This window comes from Erithacus rubecula (genome assembly GCF_903797595.1).
Source record: "Erithacus rubecula genome assembly, chromosome: 3".
Lineage (NCBI taxonomy): Eukaryota > Metazoa > Chordata > Aves > Passeriformes > Muscicapidae > Erithacus > Erithacus rubecula.
Window position 1 is genome coordinate 79,846,222 of NC_136689.1, and position 12,061 is coordinate 79,858,282.

Here is a 12,061-nt window from a genome sequence, read left to right on the forward strand (position 1 = left end):
CCTCCCTCCCTCCCTCCCTCCCTCCCTCCCTCCCTCCCTCCCTCCCTCCCTCCCTCCCTCCCTCCCTCCCTCCCTCCCTCCCTCCCTCCCTCCCTCCCTCCCTCCCTCCCATCACCTCTTCATCTCCATCTCCTTATCCCACCATCCACCTGACTCTCCATCTCCAATTCTTTGTCCCTCCATCTCCTTGTGTCTACCTCCCCTCCACCCATGTCCATTCTTTCATCTGTTTCCATGGTTGATGGATCCATTATCTCATCCCATTATCCATTTGACCTTCCATTTTCCTCTCTTCTTCCATCTATCTCCTCACCTCACCATCCAGATACCCCTCCTTTTCCATCTCCTCATCCTACCATCCATCTCTCCATATATCTCAATCCATCTCCTCATGCCAACCTCCATCCTCCTTCTCTCCATACCTACCTCAGACCTCCTGGAGAAGTCCCGTGTCATTTTCCAGCTGAAGGCTGAGAGGAACTACCACATCTTTTACCAGATCCTCTCCAACAAGAAGCCAGAGCTGCTGGGTGAGTAGGGTGCTTGGCCCTGAGTCTTTGACTTCTCTGCTCCTTCCTGGGGCAGTTGAGGATGATTTGGGGCTGTTTAGCCAGTGCAAATGCTCAGTTTTTCTCTCTGTCCTGGGCCCACGGAGCAGAGATGCTTCTCATCACGAACAACCCCTATGACTACAGTTATGTCTCCCAAGGAGAGGTGACTGTAGCCTCCATCGATGACTCTGAAGAGCTGTTGGCAACCGACGTAAGTGGTGGGTGGGCGGGCATGTAGACATCCCCATGATGAATTGAAGGTGAAGTGCCAGGTGGATGGTTGAGATAGTAGAAGATGGATGGGTGGAGGAGAGAAGGAACATAGGATGAGAGATGGAGGACGAAGGGTGGAACATGGTGGATTGATGGAGTGGAATAATGTGGGGTGAGGGACAGAAGGTAGGACAGGAGGCAGGGGGTAGAGGAGGTTGTGGGTGGAGATAAAAACAGGTGGGGGAGTACTTAGGTGGACACATGTGTCCATGGGTGAACAAGTCCTCAAACAGTACATGGATGCATGGGTGGAGTTAATGGTGAATGGATGAGCCCATGGAGGGATGGATGGATGGACAGATGGATCCATGGTTAGAAGAGTCCATGGATAGGTGACTGGATCGCTATAGTCCTCAGATGGATGGATGGATCCATGGATAGATGGTCAGATAGATCCATGGAATATGAGTCCTCAGATGGATGGACGGGTGAATCCATAATGGGTGAATCAATGGGTGTACGAGTCCACAGATGGATGAAGGAGTTGATGAGCTGGAAGGGCAGAGGGACACAAATGGTGGCCAGCAAAGAGGCATGACCACAGCTGATGGCAAGACCCTCTCCCACCCCCCTCTATCTACCACCCAGAGCGCTTTTGATGTCCTGGGCTTCACAGCTGAGGAAAAGGCTGGTGTCTACAAGCTGACGGGCGCCATCATGCACTTTGGCAACATGAAATTCAAGCAGAAACAACGGGAAGAGCAGGCAGAACCAGATGGTACTGAAGGTGAGTGGGTACAGGATGACATTGGTCTTGGGGTCACCAGGTTAGGTAGAATCTGACAGGATGTCTTCTTCTTCACACTCTGCAGATGCTGATAAGTCAGCCTACTTGATGGGGCTGAACTCAGCTGACCTTCTCAAGGGGTTGTGTCACCCCCGGGTGAAGGTGGGCAATGAATATGTCACCAAGGGGCAGAATGTCCAGCAGGTGTACTACTCCATTGGGGCCTTGGCCAAGGCTGTATATGAGAAGATGTTCAACTGGATGGTGGTGAGGATCAACAACTCTCTGGACACCAAGCAGCCAAGGCAGTACTTCATTGGTGTGCTGGACATCGCTGGATTTGAGATCTTTGATGTGAGGACTGAGGGGGCGACAGGGTATTTATCCTCTTAGGGGTTGAGTTGATCCAATTGGGTGTTGAGATGATCTTCTGAAGCTTCATGTTGAGTTCTTCTGGAAACTTAACCTTTTTGGGCCCTATGTTGATCCTCTTGGGTGTTGAGTTGACCTCATTGATACTACTGGGCATTCTGTTGACCCAGCTGGGGCTCAGGTTCATCTATGGGTCTCATCAGGTGTTCTGTTGGGTTTTGAGTTGATCCAGTTAAACCCATTGGCCATCTCTTCTCTCCTTCCCCAGTTCAACAGCTTCGAGCAGCTGTGCATCAACTTCACCAACGAGAAGCTGCAGCAGTTTTTCAACCACCACATGTTCGTGCTGGAGCAGGAGGAATACAAGAAGGAGGGCATTGAGTGGGAGTTCATTGACTTTGGCATGGACCTCCAAGCCTGCATTGACCTCATTGAGAAGGTACCACTTGCCCCAGGGTCTTGTGGGGGTGAAGGAACTTCTGGGGAAGGGCCCTTTCAGTTGGAGCCTGTAAGGGGCCCCAGAGTTGGTCAGCTGAGTTGTGCTTGATGTCCTCCACCACTTTTCTTCCTAGCCCATGGGAATCATGTCCATTCTAGAGGAGGAGTGCATGTTTCCCAAAGCCTCGGACATGACCTTCAAAGCCAAGCTCTTTGATAATCACCTGGGCAAATCAGCCAACTTTGGGAAGCCACGGAATGTCAAGGGGAAGCCAGAGGCCCATTTCTCTCTTGTCCACTATGCTGGCACAGTGGACTACAACATCATCGGGTGGCTGGAGAAGAACAAGGACCCTCTCAATGAGACAGTGGTGGGGCTCTACCAGAAATCAGCCCTGAAGCTCTTGGCCAACCTCTTCTCCAACTATGCTGGGACAGATGCTGGTGGGTGAATGGATGTTGGAGTGATGGAGGAATGAATTGATGGAGAAGAATACTGTCCACTGGTCACCCTCTTTCCTGTGTTACCCTACCCTTCTTTTCTGCAGGTGGTGATGGAGGGAAGGGGAAAGGAGCTAAGAAGAAAGGTTCCTCCTTTCAGACCGTCTCAGCCCTGCATCGGGTGAGGGACCTACATAGTAGACCCAGTGTGGGGCAGTAGGAGGACAACCTCCTGAGTGGTGGATCACCCCTTCAGACCCACAGACCCTCTCTTGCTCTCTCATTAGTCAGCTTCTTCCCTCCTCCCTCCTCAACAGGAGAACCTCAACAAGCTGATGGCCAACCTCAAGACCACTCATCCTCACTTTGTCCGCTGCATCATCCCCAATGAGCGGAAGGAGCCAGGTGAGCGAAGGGCAGGGCTGAGGGCAGGAAAAAGGGTGGTAATGTTGCTTGTGTTGACACCACCCCTCTAACCCACTGCTAGGTGTGATGGACAATCCTCTGGTAATGCATCAGCTCCGCTGCAATGGAGTGCTAGAAGGCATCCGCATCTGCCGCAAGGGCTTCCCCAACCGCATCCTCTATGGGGACTTCCGGCAGCGGTAGGCACAGAAATATGGGGCAGTGATGGACAATCCCACTGGGGCTGACCTCAGGGCTTTCATGTCCTCTCTGGTCACAGGTACCGCATCCTGAACCCTGCTGCCATCCCTGAAGGGCAGTTCATTGACAGTCGCAAGGGCGCTGAGAAGCTGCTGGGATCCATTGATATTGACCACAACCAGTACAAATTTGGACACACCAAGGTGAGGGCAGATGATCTCTCCATGTTCCTACCAACCATGGGGTCATGTGGACCCCAAGGTCTCACCACTGATATGTCCACCTGCCTATCCACCCCACCATTCATTGCTTCATCCCCCCCAAAAACCTATCCATCTGTCCACGAATCCTTCCCAACCAATCTACCCTCTCACTTCTCCATCAGGTCTTCTTCAAAGCTGGGCTGCTGGGACTTCTGGAGGAGATGCGGGATGAGCGCCTCTCCCGCATCATCACCCGCATCCAGGCTCAGGCCCGAGGGCAGCTCATGCGCATTGAGTTCAAGAAGATCCTGGAGCGCCGGTGAGAGGGGAAGGGTTTTTCTCCTTGAGAAGGGTCCTCTGGTCGGTCACCAGATTTGTGGTGTAGTGACATCTGTGTCACCATTCTAGGGACTCGCTGCTGGTGATCCAGTGGAACATCAGGGCTTTCATGGGGGTGAAGAACTGGCCTTGGATGAAGCTCTACTTCAAGATCAAGCCCTTGTTGAAGAGTGCTGAGACAGAGAAGGAGATGCAGGTGGGAGGAGGTGATGAGGCGGGCAGCTTGGGATCCAAAATGGGTTGGGTGGGGTTGATGGATGGATGGGATTGGATGTAGCTACTGGTCTCCTGGGCTTTGCTTCAGAACATGAAGGAAGAGTTTGGGCGGCTGAAGGAGGCCCTGGAGAAGTCAGAGACCCGGCGCAAGGATCTGGAGGAGAAGATGGTCTCCATGCTGCAGGAGAAGAATGACCTTCAGCTCCAAGTGCAGGCTGTGAGTGAGACTGCCCCCCAAACCATGTCAGGGGGTGACCAGCATCCCTACAGGGCCACTCTGTTTCACCTACCACTCCAATACAGGAGCAGGACAACCTCAATGATGCTGAGGAGCGCTGTGACCAGCTGATCAAGAACAAGATACAGCTGGAGGCCAAGGTGAAGGAGCTGACAGAGCGACTGGAGGATGAGGAAGAGATGAACGCAGAGCTGACCGCTAGGAAGAGGAAGCTGGAGGATGAGTGTTCGGAGCTGAAAAAGGATATTGATGATCTAGAGCTGACTCTGGCCAAGGTGGAGAAAGAGAAACACGCCACTGAGAACAAGGTGAGTGTGGAGAGAAGCCTTGACCTTAACTTGTGGGGATTTGGGTCAACACAACCTGGTTGTTGGGCTGAGGAGATTCAAGGCTAGTTGATCTGGGCTACATGAAGACTCAACATTCTTTTGGTTCTCTACCACTGCAGTGGCTTAATTGGCCAAGGACAACAGTAGTGTTACCCAACTTTGCTCTGCCTCTGGTACTTTGCTGGAGGCCTAGTGTTTCTCCTCCTTCAGGTCAAGAACCTCACAGAGGAGATGGCTGGGCTGGATGAAACCATTGCCAAGCTAACGAAGGAAAAGAAGGCCCTGCAAGAATCTCACCAGCAGACACTGGATGACCTGCAGGCAGAGGAAGACAAAGTCAACACCCTGACAAAGGCCAAACTCAAGATGGAACAGCAAGTGGATGATGTGAGTGGGGTCTAGTCCCACCATGGGTAATGCTGAGGAGCTTTCTGGGGCAGGTATGATGGAAAACTGAGGTTTCCCCCTATTTCCATGTTTCCACACAGCTTGAAGGCTCCCTGGAACAGGAGAAGAAGGTCCGGATGGATCTGGAACGGGCCAAAAGAAAGCTGGAAGGTGACTTGAAGCTGACCCAGGAGAACATCATGGACCTGGAGAATGACAAGCAGCAGCTGGAGGAGAAGCTCAAGAAGTAAAGATAGACCTCTTTTCCCAGTCTAAACTGGTTGGGGGGCAAGGGCAGGGACCTCACTGCTTTCATTTGCAGGAAAGAGTTTGAGATCAATCAACAGAACAGCAAAATTGAGGATGAGCAGGCTCTGGCTCTGCAGCTCCAGAAGAAGCTGAAAGAGCTGCAGGTGAGGGATCTATTCTTCTGATTTGGGCTGGACTGTAGAGCCTCCAGCTGGTTGGGTTGAGGTGAAGAATCTCTATCTGATTAGGCTGAGTTTAGGAGTTTCCAGTTGGTTGACAAATGTTCAGATGTCTGGGACGAGCTGAAGAGTTTTTAGCTTATTGGGGTGAGTTGGGTAGAAAACTCTCCAGCTCAATTGGTTGAGTTGAGTGGAGGAGCTGGGTGGAGCCAAGTCTGCTGAAAACATGTTCATCCCTGGAGCACAGGCGCGGATTGAGGAGCTGGAGGAGGAGCTGGAAGCGGAGCGGACAGGCAGAGCCAAGGTGGAGAAGCTGCGCTCAGACCTGTCACGGGAGCTGGAGGAGATCAGTGAGCGGCTGGAGGAGGCTGGTGGTGCCACGTCAGTGCAGATCGAGCTCAACAAGAAGCGGGAGGCAGAGTTCCAGAAGATGCGGCGGGATCTGGAGGAGGCCACGCTGCAGCACGAGGCCACGGCCGCTGCTCTGCGCAAGAAACACGCCGACAGTGTGGCTGAGCTCAGCGAACAGATTGACAACCTACAGCGTGTCAAACAGAAGCTGGAGAAGGAGAAGAGCGAGCTCAAGCTGGAGCTGGATGACCTCAGCTCCAACATGGAGCAACTGATAAAGGCCAAGGTAGAAAGAGGCCACGGTACACATCTTATCTCCACTATGGGCACCATTCTCCTGCTTCATTCCTTCCCTCCATACTATTCTCCTCCAAGGTGGGCATGGAGAAGGTCTCTCGCACCATGGAGGACCAGGCAGCTGAACACCGGGCCAAGCTGGAGGAGACACAACGAGTCCTCAATGACACCAGCACCCAACGGGCCAAGCTCCAGACTGAGAATGGTGGGAACCCTGACCCCCATACCCCTCACCCCATGTCCTTGGCCCCTCCCTCACATCTTCCATCCCTGCCACACCCTTGAAAACTTGCCCTATCTCTGCAGGAGAGCTGTCACGCCAGCTGGAAGAAAAGGAGGCCCTTGTCTCTCAATTAACTAGGGGCAAGCAGTCATACACTCAGCAGATGGAGGACTTGAAGAGACAGCTGGAGGAAGAGATGAAGGTGAAATTTCTAGGATGGCTGATAAGGCTTCCAGAAAGGCCACAAGACAAGGTGTCCCTCCCCCTCATGGTGGTAGCACCAAATGGAGTCAAGTTCAGGCCAGTTCAGTGGGGTGGTTGCATTTCAGAGTGGTTGCGTTGGGTTGCATTGGTCTAGTAGCTGAGCAGGTTGTGCTGAGCAGGTCAGCTCTGAAGCAGCTGGGTTAGCCTATGGGGAGTTGGATGGCATTGGATGAGGGGAAGTCAAACTGGGCCAGACTAGAAACAGCCATCTTTAGATCTCTCTGAGTCTAGATGTGCGGAATTTGCTTGGTATGATCTAGAGAAGATTTGGCTGAGTGCTTACTGACTCTGAACACCTATACATAGCTCAAGTTCACCTTCTCCTTGCCTCTCCCTCCCAGGCCAAGAATGCACTGGCTCATGCCCTCCAGTCAGCCCGGCATGACTGTGACCTTCTCAGGGAGCAGTATGAGGAGGAGACAGAGGCCAAGGCTGAGCTCCAGCGCTCACTCTCCAAGGCCAATTCTGAGGTGGCACAGTGGAGGACCAAGTATGAGACAGATGCCATCCAGCGCACTGAGGAGCTGGAGGAGGCCAAGTGAGTCATCTCCCCATGAAGGGAGCGTCTGTGAGGTAGGGCAGAGTGCAGACTCTTCCACAGTACAAGGACCTGGAGAATCTATAGGAATCTAGAGATGGTAGAGGAGATCCAGAGCAGAGCTTCAGCCAAATAGTGGGTGGGAGAAAGTTTGAGTTAACCCATTTGGTCCATGGGTCACCTCAGCCAGGTTTTCTCCCATGGCAGGAAGAAGCTGGCCCAGCGGCTGCAGGAGGCTGAGGAAGCAGTGGAGGCAGTCAATGCTAAGTGTTCTTCCCTGGAGAAGACCAAGCACAGGCTGCAGAACGAGATTGAGGACCTGATGGCAGATGTGGAGCGATCAAATGCAGCAGCTGCTGCATTGGACAAGAAGCAGAGGAACTTTGACAAGGTAGGTGGACACAGGGGTGAGACAGGAGGTGATGGGAGACACAGGGACAGAGGATAACCTCCTACTTTACTCCAGATCTTGACTGAGTGGAAGCAGAAGTTTGAAGAGTCACAGATGGAGCTGGACGCATCACAGAAAGAAGCCAGGTCCCTCAGTACTGAGCTCTTCAAGCTGAAAAATGCCTATGAGGAGTCACTTGAGCACCTGGAGACCTTCAAAAGGGAGAACAAGAACCTCCAGGGTAAGAGCATGGTATTCCCCCTGCCCACCTTGTTCTTCACCACCTTCCACCAAATCTGATGGGTTATCATCTGTGCAGAGGAGATCTCGGACCTGACAGAGCAGCTGGGTGGCAGCCACAAGACCATCCATGAACTAGAGAAAGTCCGGAAGCAGCTGGATGCCGAGAAACTGGAGCTCCAGGCTGCACTGGAAGAGGCTGAGGTGAGCCAAATCGCATCCCCATGAAGCTCTAATTGGTCCCAGTCTTCTGTGTGGGCCTCTAATTTCTCTCTGTCTCCACCAGGCGTCTCTGGAGCATGAGGAGGGAAAGATCCTGAGGGCCCAGCTGGAGTTCAACCAGGTGAAGGCAGACTATGAGCGCAAGCTGGCCGAGAAGGACGAGGAGATGGAGCAGGCCAAGCGCAACCACCTGCGGGTGGTGGACTCGCTGCAGACCTCGCTGGACGCCGAGACCCGGAGCCGCAACGAGGCCCTGAGGCTGAAGAAGAAGATGGAGGGCGACCTCAATGAGATGGAGATCCAGCTCAGCCATGCCAACCGCGTGGCTGCTGAAGCTCAGTCCCACCTGAAAGGAGCCCAGGCTCACCTCAAGGTGGGATCACTCACCTCTAAGGGGGTCTTCCTAGCCCCTTGGAGCTGCTGGATGATGTCCGTCCTATTTATCCCAACAGGACACCCAACTGCAACTGGATGATGCCGTAAGAGCCAATGAAGACCTGAAGGAGAATATTGCCATTGTGGAGAGGAGAAACAACCTTCTCCAGTCAGAGCTGGAGGAGATGCAGGCAGTGGTGGAACAGACTGAGAGGGCTCGCAAATTGGCTGAGCAAGAGCTGATTGAGGCCAGTGAGAGGGTTCAGCTTCTCCACTCACAGGTGAGACCTCACATACCTTCAAGGAGAGACAGCACCTCCACGAATGTGGGCTTCTAATGGTTTGAGTTACCAAGACCTCCAGATCTTTTAAGCCTGCAGAGTTGGCAGGGAGTAGGGGTGCATTAAGTACTGGAGGGGTTGAAGAAGGATGGGTCAACAGTTCAACAGACACATCCTGAGATCCTCTCCTGTAACTCTAGAACACCAGCCTCATCAACCAGAAGAAGAAGATGGAGGCTGACATCTCCCAGCTGCAGACAGAGGTGGAAGAGGCCATCCAAGAGTGCAGGAATGCTGAGGAGAAGGCCAAGAAAGCCATCACTGATGTGAGTGCCATGGTGGGACCAACATCTAGGACACCTTCCACTGGAGGGTGATGGAGAACATGCTTTGGCCCTCCTCCTTCTCTGCTTACTTGTGTCCTTGTGCAGGCGGCCATGATGGCAGAGGAGCTGAAGAAGGAGCAGGACACCAGCGCCCACCTGGAGCGGATGAAGAAGAACATGGAGCAGACCATCAAGGACCTGCAGATGAGGCTGGATGAGGCTGAGCAGTTGGCCCTGAAAGGAGGCAAGAAGCAGCTGCAGAAGCTGGAGGCTCGTGTACGGGAGCTGGAGAATGAGCTGGAGGCTGAGCAGAAGCGCAATGCCGAGAGCATTAAGGGTCTCCGCAAGTCTGAGCGTCGTGTCAAGGAGCTCAGCTACCAGGTGGGACTCCTGGGCTGGCCCAGGTCAACTACTGCCCCTTGGCCATAGGGCCTCTTATCTTATCCTGTACATGATCTAGAACATGACGTGCTGGCCAGAGAGATGCAAGCTGTCTAGACTCAATACTAGACCACCCACTGTTTGTATGTCTGTTACTGTAGTGGGATCCAGAATATTGTCTGGGTCATGAGCCACCCAGGCCACCTCTCTGTGTCCCACCGTCCAGTGTCTTTGCATGATCCAGAACCTCAGGGGCAAGAAGACATCCCACTTCCTGCTTACAGAGCTAAGGCCACCCACAGATCTAGAGAAGCCTCACTTCACTCCCCAAGAATAACATTAACTGCTTCTTGACCCTCATTGCTCTGATGGTGATTTGAAGAGCAGGTAGAGTCAAGTCACGATCCATGTGTATCTCATCCTACAGACAGAGGAGGACCGTAAAAATATGGTCCGGCTCCAGGACCTCGTGGACAAGCTCCAGCTGAAGGTCAAGGCCTATAAGCGACAGGCAGAGGAGGCGGTGAGCATCAGGCGGGCAGCTGTGTGAACACCCCCCAGGAGGGGACAGTGTGGGTTTAGGATGTGGGAGAGCATGTGGGGAGTAGCAGGAGGCTTTGGGGTGGTCAAAGGGTGGGGTGTCAGGGAGTGAGGAGGGTGGGTTGCTGGTGGGACTGAGAGATGATGGTTGGATGTGTGAAAGAAGGAAGGGAAGGATGGCCGAGTGAATGGAAGGAAGGACAGACGGCTTGAAGTTTATGTGGGTGGAAGATTGGATGGATGGATGGATGGATGGATGGATGGATGGATGGATGGATGGATGGATGGATGGATGGGTGGATTGATGGATTGATCATTGAGTAGATGGTTTTGGTGGTTTGAAAATGCCTGAAGAAACCGGTGGTTCTATTGTGGGCCAGATGGAACAATAAGAAAGTCAGATGTATGGAGAACAGGTGGGGTGTCAGGAGGCCAGAGAGAGCCGTGTGGGAGCCTCACTGGTGTCCCTGCCTCCTCAGGAGGAGCAGGCCAACACCAACCTGGCCAAGTTCCGCAAGGCGCAGCACGAGCTGGATGAAGCAGAGGAGCGTGCCGACATCGCCGAGTCCCAGGTCAACAAGCTGCGGGCCAAGAGCCGCGACATTGGAGCCAAGGTGGGACTTTCCCCTGCCCACAGGTGCCTCGTGGGCCACCCCATGGCTGCCCCACCACAGCCCTGTTTTTTTCCTCCATCAGAAGGGGCTCAATGAAGAGTGAAGCTTTGGATCCTCAAGTATCCTATCTGAACTCGCAGCTGTCCCACTTAGACTTCCATGTGCCCATTTCCCTTTAGCCCCCCAAGCTTGGTCAGCAAATAAAAAGCATTGAGCAACAGCAGTTTGTGTGGGGTTGGGTTTGTGTTGGGAGGGTGGGGTTACCCCATTATATGGCACTTGTATTATGGATGGAGCCCATATAAGTTTCTAGTAAATCTGAAATTTATGAAGAAGAAATTTATGGGATGTGGGAAATGAGGTAGGCCATGTGGGAGTATTATAGGAACACTGTCAGAATATTCAGAGATGCAGTGAGGATGGCCAAAGTCCCCTTGGAATTGAATCTGGCTAGGGATATCAAGAACAAGAGCTTCTATCAGTATATCAGCAGCAAAAGAAAGGCTAGGGAAAGTATCTGAATCAGATGAGAGAACTTCTCTATGGAGAAAGACCTGGGAGTCTTGGTGGATGACAAGTTGACTATGGGGCTAGGAGAGCCAATAGTGTCCTGGGGTGCATTGGCAAATGTGTGACCAGCATATTGAAGGAGATGACCCTTTGTTTGGCTATAGTGAGGCCACATCTGCAGCACAGTGGTTCCATTCTGGGCTCCTCAGCACAAGAAAGACGAGTTACTGGAGAGGGTCCAGTGGAGGCCACAAAGATGATCTGTGATCTGGAGCATCTCTCCAGAGAAAGAGACTGAGGGAGCTGGATCAAAGTCCAGAGAAGACTCAGAGGGGATCTCATCAATGTATCTCAAAGGCAGGTGTCCAGATGTTGGTGCCAGACCTTTCGATGGTGCCCAGAGACAGGACAAGAAGCAATGACATTAAACTAAAATACAAGAAGAATTTCCTCAATATGAGGAAGAAATTCTTTACACTGAAGGTGGCAGAGCACAAGAACAGGCTGCCCAGGGAGTTTGTGGAATCTCCTGTCTGCAGACATTCAAAACCCAATTGGGCATGTTCCTGTGTAAATTTTCTAAGTGACTCTGCCTTGGCAGGGGGTTGGACTGGTTGATATTCAGAGGTTCCTTCCAACCCTAAAAATGCTGGGGATTGCCAACCTTTGCCCACAGGATGTTGAAACCTGCCCCACAGTGCAGTATGATTTCACTCATGGGTGAAATCTCGACCTCAAACTGCTCCACAGGGTATCTCAAGCTGCCTCACACCAATCCATGCCTGTGAGTGTGAAGAGATGTGCCTGGGGGCACATACAGCATTGGGGAGGGAGGGTCCCCAGGATGTGGGGGGCAGCATCTGGTACCTCCACATGTGGCACAGAGCCTGGGTGAGCCCTTCAGGGACCTCCTGGTTCCTGAGCTTGCAGCTTCTGCTGCTCCTGGTCTCAGTGTTCCCC

At 52.8% G+C, this 12,061-nt stretch overlaps 1 protein-coding gene across 1 annotated transcript in view; it reads left to right on the forward strand.

Annotated features, from left to right (window-relative positions):
* Positions 1 to 10,765, forward strand: part of LOC306798956 (uncharacterized protein) — a 30,288-nt gene extending 19,523 nt beyond the window's left edge. The window contains 31 exon segments of the mRNA XM_079299363.1: positions 432 to 530; positions 659 to 762; positions 1,413 to 1,551; positions 1,637 to 1,905; positions 2,192 to 2,362; positions 2,496 to 2,805; positions 2,910 to 2,983; positions 3,120 to 3,207; positions 3,290 to 3,407; positions 3,488 to 3,611; positions 3,794 to 3,930; positions 4,020 to 4,146; positions 4,255 to 4,383; positions 4,470 to 4,712; positions 4,944 to 5,120; positions 5,222 to 5,367; positions 5,443 to 5,533; positions 5,796 to 6,185; positions 6,275 to 6,401; positions 6,503 to 6,621; positions 7,025 to 7,221; positions 7,429 to 7,612; positions 7,688 to 7,853; positions 7,932 to 8,056; positions 8,139 to 8,447; positions 8,527 to 8,730; positions 8,931 to 9,056; positions 9,162 to 9,437; positions 9,865 to 9,960; positions 10,457 to 10,591; positions 10,674 to 10,765. Coding sequence (XP_079155489.1) covers positions 432 to 530; positions 659 to 762; positions 1,413 to 1,551; positions 1,637 to 1,905; positions 2,192 to 2,362; positions 2,496 to 2,805; positions 2,910 to 2,983; positions 3,120 to 3,207; positions 3,290 to 3,407; positions 3,488 to 3,611; positions 3,794 to 3,930; positions 4,020 to 4,146; positions 4,255 to 4,383; positions 4,470 to 4,712; positions 4,944 to 5,120; positions 5,222 to 5,367; positions 5,443 to 5,533; positions 5,796 to 6,185; positions 6,275 to 6,401; positions 6,503 to 6,621; positions 7,025 to 7,221; positions 7,429 to 7,612; positions 7,688 to 7,853; positions 7,932 to 8,056; positions 8,139 to 8,447; positions 8,527 to 8,730; positions 8,931 to 9,056; positions 9,162 to 9,437; positions 9,865 to 9,960; positions 10,457 to 10,591; positions 10,674 to 10,694 — 5,021 coding nt within the window. The 3' untranslated portion in view covers positions 10,695 to 10,765.
* Positions 10,766 to 12,061: the final 1,296 nt, after the last annotated feature.